This window comes from Erigeron canadensis, chromosome 6 (genome assembly GCF_010389155.1).
Source record: "Erigeron canadensis isolate Cc75 chromosome 6, C_canadensis_v1, whole genome shotgun sequence".
Taxonomy (NCBI): domain Eukaryota; kingdom Viridiplantae; phylum Streptophyta; class Magnoliopsida; order Asterales; family Asteraceae; genus Erigeron; species Erigeron canadensis.
Window position 1 is genome coordinate 26,532,405 of NC_057766.1, and position 20,392 is coordinate 26,552,796.

Here is a 20,392-nt window from a genome sequence, read left to right on the forward strand (position 1 = left end):
ACCTTCGTAACTTCAAGCCATTTGTCAGATTCTGGATCTGATAATGCAGCTTTGAAATTCGGAGGCCCATCAAGATCTCCAACAACGTCTTCTTCTACCATCAGACATAGTCTTTCGGTAGAACATCTTGTCCTTTTGGACCTACGAAGTGGAATCGCTTCATTATCATCGACTTGAGGTTCATCACTTTGAACATCCCCCCCCTCCCAAGTTGATGATTGCTAGTATCTTCAGAAGGTGATACATTTTCCCCCTGAGTCTCATCAAGTTCTACAACCCTCCCACTGTTCTCTTGAACTAATTTCTTTTCAAAGAATTCAGCATATCGAGCAACACGAACAGTGTTTTTGGCGGGATCATAGAAGTCGTAACCCATCGTTTCCTTAGGGTATCCGACAAAGATGCACTTAGTAGTTCTGGGTTCAAGTTTGTCAGGCGTATCGCGCTTCACAAGTTCCTCACATCCCCAGACTCTTAAGTAAGACAAATTAGGGACATCACCATGCCATAATTCGTACGGTGTCTTGTCAACCTTCTTGGTTGGAACCATATTGAGAATGCGTACAGCAGTCTCTAGAGGATAATCCCAAAACAAAAATGGGAGAGTTTTACGGGTCATCATTGATCTCACCATGTCTAGCAAGGTTCGATTTCTCCTTTCAGATACTCCATTATGCTGAGGAGTATATGGAGGAGTAAGCTGTTGGACAATTCCACATGCTTTAAGATAATCCTTAAACTCTTGGCTTAAGTATTCACCACCTCGATCCGAACGAAGAATCTTGATGGTTTTACCGAGTTGATTTTCAACTTCATTTTTAAACTCTTTGAATGTTTCAAAGACTTCATGTTTATGTTTAAGTAAGTAAACATAACCATAATGACTGAAATCATCCGTAAAAGTAATGAAGTAGCTAGCTCCTTTTCTTGACACATGTCTAAATGGGCCACATATATCGGAATGTATTAGTCCAAGTAGTTCCTTACTCCTCTCCGGTGTTATGCGGAAAAGATATACTTGTCATCTTTCCGAAAATACAAGATATGCATTTGTCAAATGATTCATCATTTGATTGTAAGATCCATTCACGTTGAAGTTTTACAATGCTTTTCTTGCTAACGGTAATTCGAAAGACACGCATTTATCAAACGATTCATCATTTGATTTGTAAGATCTCTTCACATTGAAGACTTTTTAATGCGTTTCTTGCTACTTATAATGCCGAAGACACACATTTATCAAATGATTCATCATTTGATTTGTAACATATCTTCACATTGAAGTCTTTAAATGCATTTCTTGACAAAAATTAAACAAGATGACCATGTCAAAGATAGAGTCCAAGTTAACTTGACTCTTATTGAATTATCATTTGAATCTCATCAACATTTATAATTTAGTTAAGAAGATACTTGAAGAACTGGTTAAACCAACTTTCTTCTTCTTCTTGTTCAACTCAGCTAGATACTTAGGACAATTCCTCTTCCAGTGTCTCACCTTAGCATAGTGATGACAAGACTGGTTTTTAGCCGTATGCTCCTTTTTCCAAAAGGTCTTTTAAGGTTTTAAGACTAAACACTTTGTTTTCTCTTACCTAAGTTCTTGCCTTTAGCTTTACGGTTGTTTTGCTTTCTAAACCATTCCCCCCTTGATCATAAGAACTTGAGGTATCTCATATTTCTTGAAAGGTTTCTTCATACTCAATCAACTTAATATGAAGTCCAACTATGCAAATCTGCATTTATCTCTTACACCAATAAGAATTGACAGAAGATACGCATAGTTTAATCCTTTCCATAATGCTCAAAGTGACTCTTCATCTTGAGTACATGAGCATTTACCGGTTTCCCATACTCGTGTTCAAGTTATGGAGTGACTCAATTAGCTAAAGTAATTCAACTCCAACTTGTTTTCCGTACATAGACTTGAGTTATTTGATCATATCACACGGATTTTGCAATCCGAATTGCTTTTTGAAGCTCAGGAGACATGCTTCTAGCATCAAATAAGCAACCTCAATATGTCTATTGTACCGAGTATTTTATGCTTCCAACTGCAAAGCAGTGGCATTCGCATTAGGAATAGCGGTATCTGAGTTTCAATGACATCGGTTTTCTTTTCAACTCTTAGAACAATTCTCTATTGACAAAAACAGTCATTAAAATTGGTTTCAGAAAGTTTTCTCTTTCGAGCATCGACCTGAAAGCTAATTGGTGTATGTTTTGTGAAGGATTTGTTGCCTTTTACAAAACAGATTCAAGTTCAATTATCGGTATTTTCGATAATAAATCCTTAAGAAATTAATTACCCAATGTTTATAAAATAAACAATTAATTTCATTAAGGCTAGGATCCAATTGACATACAACCATTTCATCAGTTGATCTGCTAGAAATAATTGCACTCAAAAGGTAAGTGACGATCAGTAATTGCATTACAAGTGCAATTCCTAGAAAGTATGGGACCTACGTAAGACACTCGATTCATCAAGTGATCTTTTGTAGTCATGTTTTGTCCCATCTTTTGCCACGGGTAAAGGTCTCACCGCTTAACTCGTTTTAAGTCGTCCAACTAAGAACGTGCAAAATTGACCACCACTGTGTACCAGTGAATGGGTTTTGCCATGCAATCGCCATTTCACCACTGTGTATCAGTGAGTAAAACGACGACCCCATGTGTGCTTGACAAATTGGATGGCAAATGACTTAAGTTTATTGGGTCATTCAATTTGATATGTGATCAAAAAGTTATGTTTAGAAGATTCATGCATATCTTCTAAACATAATATTTAATAAAATCATTTGTATAGTCTTAACAACATAAGAGAGCTCGGTAGCTCCATTTGAACGCACAAAGAAGCGCAAGGGCAAAGGTTTGCAATGATAGCAATTAAAAACCCGCCCTTTTAGAAGGCTAGCGCACTCCGGCTTATACCTCTCTTAGAGTTTGTTCAAATGGGTGAGCCGGTGTATCTCAAGGTTGTAGGAATCCAATTTTATTAAAAAATCTCTTATTTCGATATTGCTTAGTCAATTTTATCTTTTCTGAAAAATAATTTTACATCACAATTTATATCACAATAAATATGCAAAATCATAAACTATAACTATTAAGCATGCAACAAGTTATGGTAGGCCACCTAAACATGTCACTATGGTTTATTCATTGTCTAATCCGGCTCCCCCTTCAAAGAAGAGGACCACATACATCAAGTTGCCTTGATTGCGTAAGCCTTAAACATATACATCACAAACAATTATCATATAATCACATAGTTTGCTTACTGGAAATTCCAGTAGCTTCACGACCTGTTTAGACCTGTTTCTAGTCCGATTCAGATTTCGACCAGAACTACAAAGTTTTAGCCCTATGTGTTTAGCATCTATAGTTCAAAGCACGACCTCTAACTCATTATGGATTAAAAGATATGAATTTTTTAGGTAGCTGTCGCAAAACAGAAAGTTTATACGAAAAATTCACATTGTCACACAATTAATTATACAATTATCTAGCATAATTAACCCTAATGATCAAGATTTCATATCAATATATCTAAGTAAGAATCATGAATGATTTGTATGAAAAATTCATGACTTTTACTTCTTTTTAACAATTAAAATTAAAGGTACAACATGTAATTACATACAATTTATCACATAAACATGTAATTAATCAAAACTTGGATTAGGAACCCTAAAAAAAAATTTATTTTTCTGGAAATTTTGATCCATATATATATATTTAAAACTTTTTTCATATTTAAATAATGTAATTAAATTACAAAATCAATTTAACAATATATATATATAATCAAATTATTTAAATCAAGAACCCTAACCCCCCTTCAAGTTTTGATCTTTTGGTAATCAAAAAACATACATAGTAGGCTCGTGATACCACTGTTGGGTTATATAACTATTTATCACATCGAATCACAAAGCACGCAATGGAAGACAAGATCTATGCAGTTTAATTAATTAACTAAAGTATAGAATATGTACCTTATAATGGAGAGATTGAAAACAAGAACAAGGTTTAAATTAACATCTCTACGATTGCACACTCAACGTTGGAACATATGTATGCTAGTACTTGATCACGAACGAACAACCCTTTGTTTAAACCCGAATACCTAGCTAACTCAAAAACCCTTTTTCCTAGCTAAGTGAACCGAAAATCAAAACCCTTTGTGGGTTGGTTTTCGGCCGAGAGAGAGAGGGGAAGAGAGGAGAGAAAAAAAAAACCCTTTTGATTTAATTGTATACAAAACAACTAAGCTTAGGAAACTTAATGGCCAAGTTTAGGGTTTTGGGAACCCTTAGTCGACCGTCCCCCCCCCTAGAACATTCTAGAGGGGTTTCCTAATTGTTTCCTAATTCCAACTCTTCTCCGTTAAGTCCGTTAGTTAAGTACCGTTAACTTTTAACTCTTTTAACGGACCTTCGTTAGTTTTTTGTGATCAAATTAATTAATAAATTACATTTAATATATTAGTTAATTTATAGTTACATTCACGTTGAGGTGTGACCCCGTAGGCTTAAATATTTTTCAGACACACGTTCATTTTACGTGATCATATTCTAACAACTACTTCGTTAATGGTCTTTCTATCTTTGTTGTTTTAAATTCGCTATTCGTTTGCATAATTACTGCAAACATGATTTACACTTTTAATATTTTAACACCCATCATATATATTGTTTCAAAAACCATAAATCGGTTAGCTCTCTCATAACCATCCGCTACAACCCCCAGAAAACATCATATATGTATTCTGTTAATCATAATTAATGCATTCATTTGCATTTCTGCAAACCTGCTTGAAAATCTTGATCGCGATATATATTTTGTTTCAAGTTGAATTGTTGTTAGCTTTCTGATAACCACCACGGACAACCTCTGTCCTTAATCGTAACGAAAATGGAAAACTCGTGAAATTGTCGATGCTTTTGTGGGTATCATGATTGGAAAAGTTTCTTTATATGGATTTAAGCATATAAAATGAAAGAAAGCACCAGTATTGGCTGTAAAATAACAGCAGTATTACATGAAAGCTAAGACACTTTAAAAACATTTAGGAACACAAAATGATATATGAAGAAGCTCTAATTCTTGACCTCAGGATGAGATATACACCCTAGCCAACTTCAGAAGAGACCATTAATGTGATGCAACTCCTGGGTGATTTTGCTCAAGTTCATTCTCTCTTTGGGAGATTCCGAGGAGCATGCTAACCCAATTCTTGCCAACAAAATCAAGCTTTCTTCCAGCCTCTCCCACTTTCTAGCTTCATCCTCATGGCTGACATTTGCACCCTCAATGACAGACAGTGTCGGTTGAGTTATGTCTATTAGACTATCAGGCAAAGCCATTGTCACGTAGCCATGCATGTTCAATCCATCCTGGAAAATGCGATCAGTTGGTCTCTTTCCTGTTATCATCTCTAATAACAATATCCCAAAGCTGTAGATATCCCCTTCCTTTGTCATCTCACCTCCAAGACCGTACTCTAAAACCACATGACATTTAGTTAGCAATTGTACAAAATATACTCAAAATTTACTTTAAATTATTGTTTAACTAATTACCTGGAGGCGCATACCCAAATAGTCCCTCTTAATCAAACTGAACTGCTTTCCTATGGTTTTAATGGCAAGAACTTTGCTAGCCCGAAATCACCAATGTGAGCAACCATGTCACTGTCAAGTAAGATATTGCTTGGCTTTAGATCACAGTGAATTATGGGTACCTCCCACTCTTGGTGGAGGTAGTGGATGGCATGAGCTACATCTGTAGTAGTCGTTATTCTTTGGTGAAGGGTCAATCTTTGTGGAGAAGCTTCTTTGATATCAATTTCTTTTTTTGAACTTGAATGTAGCCACCTTTCAAGATTCCCATTTGGCATGAACTCGTAAATAAGAGCTTTGAAATCATTACCCTGAAAGTCAACGGATGAACATGAAGTAATGACTTTCACAAGATTACGATGCCTTATCTTTTTCAAAGCCTCACACTCCATCACGAAACTCTTCAAAGCTCCTTGGTTTTCAAGATTTAGAACCTTGATAGCAACCAATCCATTAGACGGTTCAAGAATACCCTTATAAACAGCGCTAAAAGCCCCGGTTCCAATCAAATTTTGTTGAGAGAAATCATTGGTAGCTCTCAGTATGCTTCCATAAGAAACTCTTGAGAACGGTTACACGTATGAAGCTTCTGATGTTGGTTGTGCTTGTGCCTTCCTTCTTTTGCAATAAAATAGATAAGCCAAGACTATTGCTACAACTAAAAAGGAGCATATTGGAATGACAACTGGAATAAGATGCGATGTTCTAGAACCTCTATTTGACCGTAATACTTGGGCACATTTGGGCAGGCGAAGTTTAGGTGGGTCTCCACATAGCTTATTGTTCCCCAGAATTGAAATCAAACTCGCATTATTGAAAATACCTTCTAGCGGTACATTACCATCGAGATCATTGAAGGACAAATCCAAAAAAGACAAGTTTAGTTGCTCTAAGAATGTTGGAATCTGTCCCGATAAGTTGTTATTGGAAAGATTAAGCTTGCTGATACCTCTTAAAACACTCATTGAGGGAGGTATTGGACCTTGGAAGGAATTGGCACCCAGATTTAGGTATTGAAGGCTTTGGCAGCTTGCTATGGCATTTGGTATTGCTCCAACCAAATCATTTTGTGACAGATCAAGTGTTGTCAAACTTTTGAGTTTTTCTATCTCTTGGGGAAGGGATCCAACTAAATAGTTGTGAGAAAGATTTAGTGTGATCGACAAAGATCATAGCTGAAAAAGTTCAACGGGTATAGGGCTAGTAAGATTGTTTACGGAAAGGTCCAACAACAACAAACCTCTGTAGTTGCCAAGAGTGGGAGGTATATGTCCTTCTAATCTATTTCCTTCCAAACTCAACTCTATCAATGACTCCAACTTTCTTATAGATTTTAGTAAATCCCAGTGAAGTAGTTGTCATGCATGGATAAATATTTAAGGTTTTGTAGATTACCAAGTTCACTTGGAACTATCCCTGTAAATTAATTAACGCCTATAAAAAAATAGCTCTAACTTCACAAGATTCCCAATCCTAGAAGGCAAGGTCCCATAAATGAAGTTATAGTTAAATGTTAGAGTTGTTAGTTGAGATGAAAGATTGCCTATAGAACTAGGAAGAACTCCAGTCAATTGGTTTACATTAAATTGTAACACCTATAATTTGCTACAATTGACCATGGAATCAATGAAGTTCATCTCATCAGGTTCCGAACTTCCTAGACCGTTGTTATATAACACAATGTTCTCAAGATTTGGCATACGTCTAAAATTTATGTTAACCTTCCTAGTAAAACCATTGCTTCCCAATTCAAAGCGTAACACGTTTGAACAGTTAGAAAATGAGAAGGGGATGCTTCCGTTAAATTGGTTACCCCATATTAAAATTTCCTCAAGATTGGGTAGCTGCAAGCCTATATCTTTTGGTAAGCTTCCACTGATTGAATTATTTTCCACATCAAGAACATTTAAAGATGTTAAATTGTATATGGATGGAGGGATCGTACAATAGAGATTGTTAGAACCAAAACCAATATATTGCAAGTTGTACAATTGACCTAAAGTATGTGGAATGCTTCCGCCTAGATTGTTGTAGACGGCCGATAAGCTTTCAAGAGAAGTGAAGTTTCCAAAGAAAGATGGTATCCCTCCGGTAAAACCATTAAAATGAATGACTAACACCATTAGGTTCACCAGTGAACTAAGCTGTTGAGGAAGCTTCCCAACTAGATTATTGGTGGTAGCCAAAGAACTTTTAGCCTAGTACAGTTTGATAAATTAGCCGGAACTTCTCCTTCAAAAGAACTGCTGTCGAGAAATAGTTTCTCCAACCTAACCAAATTTCCTAATTGAGGTGGGATTACACCTTTGAAGGTGTTATTCGATAGATCTATCACTCTCAGAAAACTTAAGTTTCCAATATGAGGGGACACGGAACCAGCAAAGCCTCGAGATCCAAGGTCTAATATGGTAACTCTAGGATGCCCACGACCACATGTAACACCTTGCCATTGACAAAAATGGAAAGAGGTGTTCCATGAGTCAAGAACATGTTGGGGGTCATGAATGATACTCGTCTTGATGGCCAGAAGGGCAAGATGATCGCTATGGTTTGTGGCCAGTAGAAGTGTTAGAGACCATAACTGCAATGCTCCTACATATAAGAACAGAGAAAGGTTTGCCATGAAAAACTTTCTTTCTGCGTTTTGACACACTTTTTGATGAGATTTGAGATTCCTAATTAAGGTTACATTAATGAATACCAGCAGCAACAACAACATTAATAAATACCATTACACTTATTGAAAGTCCTAAGTTTGCAATGATCAAAACAGATTAAACTAGAGATATAAGATAAGAAAGTAAACACGTTTAACTATAAGTATATATTAATTAAACAGTGAATACATGGTTGGTTTACAAAGAAGAAAAAGAAAAATACTTGTTAAGTTTTTGACACACAACTTAAATGTTCTACAATAAAAGAAACACACAAAGTGACAATTGCAGAACTACACCAACAAGAGTTGCGGCTAGGTCAAGTGATTCCTTATATAGGCAGAGATAAAAATCAGATGACAACTCAATAGATGTTGACACATGAAGGTTGTCAACCATCTATTGGAGGATCATTCAGATCTGCAGAGTTCTTCTTTCTTCATCTTGTTTGTTTCCCAAAACGGCATGAAAGAGAAACTGCTTAGTACTAAATCTGTACAAGGTCACATGGCTTCATCTTGATCGTGCGCCACGTGTCCTTGGGACCATCCTTCTTATCTTCGTTTTCCCGCTCATATTTGACTTACAAATACAACGGTGAGTCATTGAACTTATCCTTTAACTCGAAGATAATGTAGGTCGCTGAGAGCTCGCTAATGAAGTGTCTCGCTGAGTCTCTCAGCGAATCCATGACTCAACAATCCCCCCTATTCGCTGAGGAGACTTCCTGCTCAGCACTGCTAGACATCCATATCCGTCTCCTCTACCTCAGCAACCTAGAAGTGGTGTCAAAAGGACAGCTTCTGGCCAAGTCATTTCTCAGCTTCCTTCAATGCTCAGAAAGGTGCCAAAATCTGACATTGAAGAGGAATCCTCGTTGAACCTCAGAATGCCTTCCAGAGTGCTTTTTATGGAAGGAATGTATGATCAAAAGCTGGGAGGATTCTGTTTCTTGAACGTTCATGGTCATCAGCTCTTCTTCCGAACAAGTGATATGACCATTGCTCCCTCTGGCTTCCTTTCTAAATTAAGGAAATACTGCATCAGGACCTCCAATGATCACGAGTTCATTAAGTTGGTTGATCAGGAGCTCATGAAGCCTGAAAGACAAAAAGACAAAGCCTTCATTGAAGCCAAAAAAGAATGTCTATGGGAGTGAACAAGACTTGTAAATTTTTATTTGCTGTAATGTAAATGTTTGTCATGTATAATATTAGCATTTTCTCATTTCACTTGTTATTCTAATTATCTCAAGCGACTCATACTTAGCTAAGTCTCCTCAGTGAATAGGGGGAGATTGTTGAGTCATGGATTCGCTGAGAGACTCAGCAATGCACTTCATCAGCGAGCTCTCAGTGACCTATATTATCCTCAAGTTAAAGGATAAGTTCAATGACTCACCGTCATATTCTGTAAGTCAAATATGAGCGGGAAAATGAAGATAAGAAGGATGGTCCCAAGAACACGTGGTGCACGATCAAGATGAAGCCATGTGACCTTGTACAGATTTAGTACTAAGAAGTTTCTCTTTCATGTTGTTTTGGAAAACAAACAAGATGAAGAAAGAAGAACTCTGCAGATCTGAATCATCCTCCAATAGATGGTTGACAACCTTCATGTGTCAACATCTATTGGGTTGTCATGTGATTCTCATCTCTACCTATATAAAGAATCACTTGACCTAGCCGTAACTCTTGTTGGTTTCGTTCTACAATTGTCACTTTGTGTGTTCTTTCATTTATTGTAGAACAGTTAAGTTTTTGCATGTTCAACAACTTAACAAGTATTTTCTTCTTTTTCTTCTTTGTAAACCGACCATGTATTCACTGTTTAATTAATAAATACATATAATTAAACGTGTTTACTTTCTTGTCTTACATCTCTAGTTTAATCTGTTTTAATCGTTGCAAACTTGAGACTTTCAAGAAATGATTGTAAGAAATTGTTAGATATAGTCGATACTACCTGTAGCAAACCCAAAGCATAAATTCAACTTCTTAATCAACTATATCTTGAGCCGTTATAGAATTGTTGTTTTGGTTTCAATTCGTTCCCATTCCAATGAAGTAAATAGTCTCATTTATAAGACTATTAGCAGCTGGTTCTCCAAATTTTGCGACAATGAAATAAGTAATACAATAAAGTAAATATGACGAGACCAAGTTGTAATTTTTCAAGTGTATTTAATTTATTAATCTTAAATAAAATACAAGGTTGTTGCGGAACCAAGATAATACACGAATGTAATTATCCTAACACCTTATGAAATACAAATGATCTAATACTTGGAAATTCTCCTTAGCAATCGAAACACTAAAAGTTGTGAAGTGTTCCCTTTTACGATTGAGAGAATATTGCATAAGTTCACCAAGAATATGCAAAGTCAGAATATGCAAAGGTTGTTTATTGTTTGTGCAAAGACCTCTATTTATAGGCACAGATGGCCTTGGGATTCCATCTTTTCCGCTCAAATATGGTTGAGAGCATTTAAGGATGTATTTTGAAATCCTTTGAAATGCTAGATAAAGTAAGACAATGTCTCACTTTATCCTGCTTTATGCGCTTTTGTACTTTAATCAAAGACAATTGATATTGTTAGGATAAAGGTACATAAAGCAAAAAGATCTTCCTTGTAATCAGTGTAAGGCTTTGTAAGTACTTTACACTGATTCTCTCCAATTCTTGATCTGGGTAGAAATGTCAACTAGGCTTTGCTGCCATTGTCATTCTCTATATTCCATTTGTTGTCTTTGACTTCAACTGGAATGATTGTTGTATTTGGTCAGATCTCAACTGGACATTGCAAATGGACTCCTAATATTTTTTGACAAATCTTCTGGTCTCCAGATGCGGCTGGAGACGCTCCAGTTTTCAGCAAAACTAGACCTAACAGTAACTAAAAGGTGTTGAAAAACAATAATGTTATATTTGCTTACATATTAAATGAGGTTAAGTATATATAGGAAGAGAATTGGGACAATGTACATAAAAAAAAAAAAGAGTTTAATAATTAATTTTTCATATACATAATCTTCATATGTAACAAATATAGGGGCTTTAAGGTTGATATATCATTATGAAGATGTTGAAAGATTTAAAGGATTGTAAATTTTTAAAACTTGTAATTATATTTACTTGTCTATTAATAGTTTTCTATTTAAAAAATTAATAATAAGTATTAATATATTTAAATTCATATATGAAAACCGTGAGAAAAACAACCGAATCAAAAAACCATGAAAACTGAGTAATTCAAAACGAAAAAACTGAAAAAACCAATGGTTCTTTGTTTTAATTTTCTGAGAACAAAAAATTATGATTTACTTTTGGATTCATATAAAAATTCAAACCAACCAAATCAAAACAAAATTGTTTGCTTTATTTTATATTTATATTTGTACCATTATGTTAATTTAACAAACATAAATAAAAGATGTTGGAAAACAGTAATACTGTCAATTTTATATTTATCTTTTGATTATTGTAAACATCATATATATACATATCAAAAATATGTTTGTTAAAATATCATAATATATTGACGATATAAAATTAAATACTTATACAAGTTATAATTATAACCAATATTTATAACGTTATAAAAACTCTAATTTGAAATAATAAAGAAAAATGTATCATTAAATTAATTACTTTCTATATAATAAAGTTTAGGAATGATTTTCCATAAGTATGTCATTAAATTATTTAGTTTCTATAATTATAAAATTTAGAAAATTATTTTTCATATTTAATGATCATATTTGAATTTATTAAATTAAAACTAAATTTAAAAAAGTTATAATAAGTATATGACACCAACATTTTGATTTAATGACTCTAATTAAAAGTTGAGCTTTATCTAAAAGTCGTGTAACAATTGTGATTTTTGACTCTTTGACTACATGTACAATTTGACTAATTATTGATTTAACTATTATATATTCGAGTTCAATTTATGGTTCAATTATACTGTTATCCATCAATAATGTTTATATCGTTCATATAAATTGAATTAAATATATACTAAAACATTCGCAAAATGTCACGATAAGCAAGAAAACTTCATGATTTAATAGCAACCCAATTATAAGCTTTAAAAATTACGCTCTAATTATCAACGTTATTATTTATATAAACTTTTATGAAAATAAAATTAATTAAATAATTTATTAACCAATTACATTTTTTATTTATTTTCAAATAGATCATCAATTTATCCACTATATAACATTAGATTACAATATATAATAAAGTATATAATAAGCTAAAATAACTATAAAATTAATATAGTGTGGGTTTTCTAAACTAATATATGATAATTTGATTTAATTTTACTTACATGTCTTATATTTGAATATACCAATTTATTTTTTTTATATATATTTTTATATTTAAATTTACAAGGTTTTCAGTTACACATATTGAATCATATGTTAAATAAATACATTAAATTATAACTTGTATATATCTTTATATTATTTTTTTTTTTGTTTCCACATCATTGCACATTTTATTTAGTATGACAAATATATAAAGGAAAATAATTTAAAACTTAAAATTTGATTGGAAAGTACTTCAACTTTGACACTTTTGTTTTTGTGGGGCTCCAACAAAAATAAGTTCTATTTGAGGGTGAGAACCCGACTAAAACATCTTTATTGGGGCTCCATAAAAATAACCGGGCAATTTTTAATTTTTATTTGATTTTATAATAAACCAAAAGATGAATTACCATATCTTAATATAGATGCCACGTTTGAGTCATTATATATATATATATATATTGTTTTAGGTAAAATAAAACAACTATTAAAGTAAAACAAATAAAACAATAGAATTCTCTTCACTGAAAATCACCATGCATCATGAAAATCATCGTGCATCAATTGCTTTGTGAATCTTCGTGCATCAAATTAATCATGATCTAAGGGTCAATATCTTGTCTTATTTATTTTACTTTAATACTTGTTTTACAATATACCCAATCCCTATATATATATATATAATAAGAACAGTAAGAACACTTTCTGTCCTTTGGATGATATAAATTAAAAGCTAAGATGATAAATGGTGTATTTGTAATTATTAAATCAATTAATGGCAAAGATGTCATTTTACATGTATATTAAAGGATAAAAGGGTAATTATCTAAAAGAATGGAAAAATCGGGAAAAAAAATGGGTATAAAATCTTCACATATTCGGGTAGTTGTACAAGAAAAACGGTTACCAAGTTAATGGTTTCAAAATCACGTACCAAACATAATGAACAAACTAGTAATTTGTATTTTATAATTAAAGTTAAATAACTAACATGAGGTGGAGGCATAAAAATTAATTTGGATGCAAAAAAAAATTAACATGACTTGGATGCATAAAAAATATTTTAGATGCATAAATAATTAACATGACTTAGATGCATATAAATTAATCTTATTTGGATGCATATAAATAAATTGGATGCATAAAAACCTAACATGATTTGAATACATTAAAACGACAAAAAATAATTTGGATGCAAAAAATATTTAAACATGACTTAGATGTATAAAAGATAATTTAGATGCATAAATTATTTAACATAAGTGGGATGCATGTGAACTAATGTTATTTGGATGCATATAAATAAATTGGATGTATAAAAACTAACGAAAGTCTTAAATAAACAAAGAAAAAATTGTTAAACGAAAATATAAAGAACGTGTGATATTTGTTTTGGTGAATTGAAAATTAAAATAATCTAATATGAATGGATGACAATATGTATGGTTAAGCAATGAAAATTGAAAAGTAAAAACTGAATTATGGTTATTGTTCTGTTGAGGGGAAAATAAAATATTTTCAAATTATAGATAAAAATATAAACTAATTGTATTTTGCAATTGTCTTAATTACCCTTTTTAAAGTTTGATGATTTGAAAGTTTCCAATTACTTCTTACATGTTCTTATATTTGTTGTATATTACATATATATTATCAACAGATCCACTTTATATCATCATCATCAACATAATCAATTGATTTCTGAAATCATATTATCAATCATCTATCACATAAGAAAAAACCATATAAATACACCCATATCCACTAAAATTCCGGTTATAACTATTATCTTCCCCGGTCACCCAATTCCGGCCACCACAGTTATCACATACAACCACAAAAGTTCTAGATCTAGACCGCAATTACCCATATAACCACAAAAAACCGATGTTAATTACTATCATTATAACGAGATAAGGTATAATAAAACAAATACAACCACAAAAATCCAGATCTAAACCGCCGGTTATCTGTCGGGTTGCGGCTGCTCATCGGCGACGGCGAAGGTGGAGTGTTAGTGATGCACACTACAACTCAAACATCATACATCAATTCGTATGAGCCCAAATGTTTTGTAGACTAAATTTTGATGTGTTTCCCATGACAGTGTTGGTTGCAACTATGACTATAGTTTGACGTGTTTCCCATGGCAGTAATTGTAGTTTGTTCATCGTCTTATGTTATATTTAAGGTTAGATGTATAGTTGTCGACTCGTTGTTTTCGACTCGACTCGAAATCCTAATTTTTGACTCATGTCTCGAAACGTGACTAGAATCGTAAGAGTCAAGATATTTGATAATCTATATTTTATTGTAGAAAAATAGTATTATATTTATATATTAAGTTAAAAATAAGTTTATAAAAATAAAAAATTTCAAAAAATAATAAATTATTTTGTGATTCATGACTCGACTCGTGACTCGAAACACGACTCAGACCGACTCGCACCACAAAAAACGATTCATGTTACGAGTCTGGAGCAAATACGAGTCATCCACCGAGTCGTCTCGTTTATACTTCATTTTGACTCGACGAGTCGACTCGTGACTCGTACGAGTTTAACAACTATGGTTAGATGTATCTGGGGTTGGAAACAAAAAAAAAAGAATTCATAGGTTTACTAAAATGATGATGATGATGATGGTTGTTAATGATATTGAAGATGAAGATAGATGATGATAGGTGCATACGTGGGTTCCAAGATGGCACAAAGTCTGTTAAAAAATATCTATAACCAGTTAATTAAAGTTCATATCAGCAAAATTAGGTCACAACCCGTTTTAGCTCGCTTCTCACCCTCAAATAGATTATTTTTTTTTTTGTTAGAGCCTCACAAAAACAAAAATGTGAGGTTGAAGTTGAAAGGACTTTCCAAGCTATTATTTTTTTTTTCTGCACAGCATCACACCAGTGACACCATGGCTTTTATTATTTCTTCTTTCTTTTGATCACGCAATGACAACAATCAGACTTCCTTTTTTTTTCTTTTTTCCATGTCACACTTGATTATTATTACAATCAAACAACCCACAATTAATCGCTGGTCCTCGTCTTTTTCTTTTCCCTGTTTGTTGATTATCCAACACTGTTCTTGGCTTCGCACTGCACACAGCCTTGTTGTTCTTCGTAATCGAGTAATTCGTTTTGTGTTTTGTGATTATTGTTTATCACAAACAAACAGCCCTTTTCAAAGATTCTTTAATTTCTCTCAACCAATGTTGCCCAGGTATGATTATAATTTAAGAACAAATAAATACCTAATTAAATCATTCAATTATATTCGATCAGAATATATTGCTTACAATTAGTGTATAAATCTGTATATTATGTTTTATGGCTTTTCCTGAACAGACACGCTGTTCTTTTTTGTCGTTTACACATTATACCCCTCTTATTATATATACGAGACTTACGAGCTAGCCAATAGCATCAATTCCTTTACGTTTCAATCATAATTTAAAAGAACGTAAGAGGAGACTATTGATGTGATGCAACTCGTGGATGATTTTGTTTGAGTTCATCCTCTCTTTGGGAGATTCCATCGAGCATGCCAACCCAATTCTTGCCAATAAAATCATGCTTTCTTCCAACATCTCCCACTTTCTAGCTTCATCCTCATGGCTGAAATTTGCATTTTCAATGATAGACAAAAGGGTAGGTTCAATTATCTCCATTAGACGATTAGGCAAAGACATCGTCACATAGCGGTGGAGGTTCAATCCTTCCTGAAAAAGCCGGTCCGTGGGTCTCTTTCCCGTTATCATCTCTAATATCAATATCCCAAAGCTGTAGATATCCCCTTCTTTTGTCATCTCACCTCCAAGACCATACTCTACAACCACATACGACATTTAGTTAGCAATTGTACAAAACATTACATAATATATTCAAAAATTTCTCTGAAAATTATGTTTAACTAATTACCCGGAGGTGCATATCCAATAGTCCCTCTTAATCCAACTGTACTGCTTTCGTGTGGTTTTAATGGAAGAAACTTTGCGAGCCCGAAATCACCAATGTGAGCAACCATATCACTGTTAAGTAAGATATTGCTTGGTTTCAGATCACAGTGAATTATGGGCACCTGACACTCATGGTGGAGGTAATGCATGGCATGAGCTACTTCTGTTGCAATCGTTACTCTTTGGTGAAGGGTCAATCTTTGTGGACGATCTTCAACGAAATCAACCTCCTGTTCTGAACTTGGATGTAGCCACCTTTCAAGATTCCCATTTGGCATGAACTCGTAAATAATAGCTTTGAAATCATTACCCTGAAAATCAACCGTTGAACAGGAAGTAATGACTTTCACAAGATTACGATGCCTTATGTTTTTCAAAGCCTCACACTCCACCACGAAACTCTTCAAAGCTCCTTCATTTCCAAGCTTTAAAACCTTGATAGCAACCGTTCCATCAGCCGGTTTTAAAATACCCTTATAAACAGCACTAAAAGCCCCTATCCCAACCAAGTTTTGTTGAGAGAACTCATCGGTAGCTCTGAGTATGCTTCCATAAGAAACTCTTAAAAACGGCTGCACATACAAAGCTTCTGTTGGTTGTGCTTGTGCCTTTCTTCTTTTCCAATAAAATAAAACCATTGCTACAACTAAAAGCAAGCAAATTGGAAAGACTATTAGAATAACACGCAATGTTCTAGAACCTGTCTTTGACCTTGATACTATGGCACATTTGGGCAGGCGAAGTTGAGGGAGGCCTCCACACAGCCTATTGTTCCCTTGAATCGAAATCAAACTCGCATTTTTGAAAATACCTTCCAACGGTACCTCACCATCAAGATTGTTGAACGACAAGTCTAATGAAGACAAGTTTAGTTTCTCCAAGAATTTCGGAATTTGTCCAATGAAGTTGTTATTGGAAAGATCAAGGTCGGTGGTACCTCTAAGAACACTCATTGAGGGAGGTATCAGACCTTGAAAGGAATTGGCACTCAGGTTTAGGTACTCAAGGCTTATACAGCTTGTAATGCCATTTGGTATTGGTCCAACCAGATCATTGTGTGACAAATCAAGTGCCGTCAAACTTTTGAGTTTTCCTATCTCTTGGGGAAGGGATCCAACTAAATAGTTTTGAGAAAGATTTAAAATTATCGACAGGGATGATAGCTGAAAAAGTTCAACGGGTATAGGGCCAGTAAGATTGTTTACGGAAAGGTCCAACGCCAACAAACTCCTGCAGTTTCCAAGATTTGTAGATATACGTCCTTCTAAGCTATTTTTTGCCAAACTCAACTCTAGCAATAATGACAGGTTTCCTATAAATTTTGGAAAGTTTCCGGTGAAGAAGTTGTCATACATGTATAAATATTTAAGGTTTTGTTGATTACTAAGTTCACTTGGAATTATCCCCATGAACTGATTAGAGTCTATATATAATATCTCTAACTTCACAAGATTCGCAATCCCAGAAGGCAAGTTCCCATAAATGAAGTTATGATCAAATGTTAGAGCTGTTAGTTGAGATGAGAGATTGCCTATAGAACTAGGAAGAATTCCGCTTAATAGGTTCCTACCAAGATCTATCCTATCCAGTGTGCTACAATTGACCATGGAATTGATGAAGTTCATCTCATCAGGTTCTGAACTCCCCAAACGGTTAAATCTTAACACAACAATCCTAAGATTTGGCATAAGTCTGAAATCTATGTTAACCTTCCCAGTAAAACTATTGTCTCCCAAGTCAAAGTCTAACAAGTGTGAACAATTAGAAAATGAGAAAGGTATGCTTCCAGTAAATTTGTTACCCCATATATAAAAAAGCTCAAGACTGAGAAGCTGCACGCCTATATCTTTTGGTAAGCTTCCACCGAATGAATTATCTGGTATACTAAGATGTTTTAAAGATGTTAAATTGTATAAGGATCTAGGGATCGTACCATAAAGATGGTTAGAACCAAAACTAATTACTTGCAAGTTGTACAAGTGACCTAAAGTGTGTGGAATGCTTCCGCCTAGATTATTTTCGGTGGCATATAAGCTTTTGAGAAAAGTGAAGTTTCCAAAGAAAGATGGTATCCCTCCTGTAAAACCATTAGCCTCAATGACGAACACCATCAGGTTCACCAGTGCACTAAGCTGTTGTGGAAGCTTGCCAACTAGATTGTTCCTACCAAACTTAAGAACGGTTAACCTTGTACAGTTTGATAAAGTGGCTGGAACTTCTCCTTCAAAAGAATTTTTGCGGAGAATAAGTTCCTGCAACCTAAACAAATTTCCTAATTGAGGTGGGATTACACCTTTCAAGGTGTTATTCTGTAGATTTAACACTCTGAGAAAACTTAAGTTTCCAATATGAGGTGACAGTGAACCAGCAATGCCTCGAGATCCAAGGTCTAACATGGTGACTCTAGGATGCCGATGACCACATGTAACACCTTGCCATTGACAGAAATGGATGGAGGTGTTCCATGAGTCAAGAACATGTTGGGGGTCATGAATGATGCTGGACTTGATGGCTAGAAGTGCAATATGATCGGTATCGTTTGTAGCCAGTGAAAGTGTTGGAGACCATAACAGCAATGCGGCTACATTCAAGAACAAAAAACGGTATGCCATGAAAAGATTTCTTTTTCCTTTTGACACACTTGTATATGAGATTTGAGATTGCTTTATACTAATAGATACCATTGCTATGAAGCTGCTTTGATGGGGACTGAAATGAAACATGGACCCACAGCGACGAAATTTTGTTGGATTAGCTTCTTACCAAGTCAAGGCCTTAGCTTGCTTTGTACGTTGTCATAAATTGATTATTAATTTTAGCCTCTTACCAGGAATTCAAATCATTACTAATCGTTGGATTAGCTATTTAGCTTCTTACCAAGTCAAGGCCTTGGCTTTCTTTTTCACACGATAACAATCCTATACAATCTTAACCTTAATTAGTTTATTATCTTCCACATATATCACCATCATATATATATATATATATATACGGATAAAATATTTTGAGACCACCTCTTATTTTAGGACCAACTACGACCATTGATTTTTGTACACCATCATCATCTACTACGATATACAAGACTTTTTTGTAAAAACACTAAGACTTTCCGGCGACGGGTCCACAGAAAAATCATCTGTAAGTTACTTACACATGTATAAGGTTATTTTACAAAAAAGTCTTAGTGTTTTTACAAAAAAGTCTTGTATATCGTAGTAGATGATGATGGTGGTGTGTAAGTTACGAAAATCAATGGTCCTTTTTTAGACTTTTTTTGGTTAGTCTCAAATTATCTTTCCCCTATATATATATATATATATATATATATATGGTAAGGTTATTTTAAGAACCTCAAAAAGACAGGAACCATTAAGAACCCTTTTTAAATTCAAATTATTCACTATATGATTGCTTACACATGTTTAAATGGCTATATAATTGCTTAAAAATGTTCATATAACCATCTATATACACTGGATCATCACCAATCTCATGAAAATATTATTTTACAAAAATATTATCGACCTGCATACATGTGATCATAACGTTATTCGTGCACATGTGATCATAAAATTCATGTCTCCAAAAATTGCATAATAGATGATAATCCATGTTTCCACATAATTGTAAAATATAAAATTTCATCTAAGCAATTCAAAAACAATCAAAAAATAGTTATTATGTAAATAACAATTTAAGATTAAGCTTGGTTTTAAAAAGTTCTTTTTGCCTTTTTAGAGGTTCTCAATATAACTTTTCACTATATGTATATATATATATCAGCATCAGCATTATAAATATATATCTATATATACCTTAGGCT

General features: G+C 33.9%; 1 protein-coding gene and 1 pseudogene across 1 annotated transcript; both read right to left on the bottom strand.

Moving 5' to 3' along the window:
* Window positions 1-5,147: 5,147 nt before the first annotated feature.
* Window positions 5,148-7,750, bottom strand: LOC122604574 (annotated as a pseudogene).
* Window positions 7,751-15,948: 8,198 nt separating this feature from the next.
* LOC122604576 (probable LRR receptor-like serine/threonine-protein kinase At3g47570) lies at window positions 15,949-19,253 on the bottom strand. The gene is made up of 2 exons (XM_043777459.1): window positions 16,532-19,253; window positions 15,949-16,439 (listed from the first exon to the last, which is right to left on the bottom strand). Exons 1-2 carry the CDS (start codon window positions 19,251-19,253, stop codon window positions 16,057-16,059), a joined length of 3,105 nt encoding a protein of 1,034 aa, XP_043633394.1. The 3' UTR covers window positions 15,949-16,056.
* Between the last annotated feature and the right edge of the window lie 1,139 nt (window positions 19,254-20,392).

Coding starts and splice junctions, on each gene's coding strand:
- LOC122604576 (XM_043777459.1), bottom strand. CDS start 19,253: ATGGTATCTATTAGTATAAAGCAATCTCAAATCTCATATACAAGTGTG. Junction 16,440..16,531: donor TATTGGATATGCACCTCCGG/GTAATTAGTTAA, acceptor ATGTGGTTGTAG/AGTATGGTCTTGGAGGTGAG.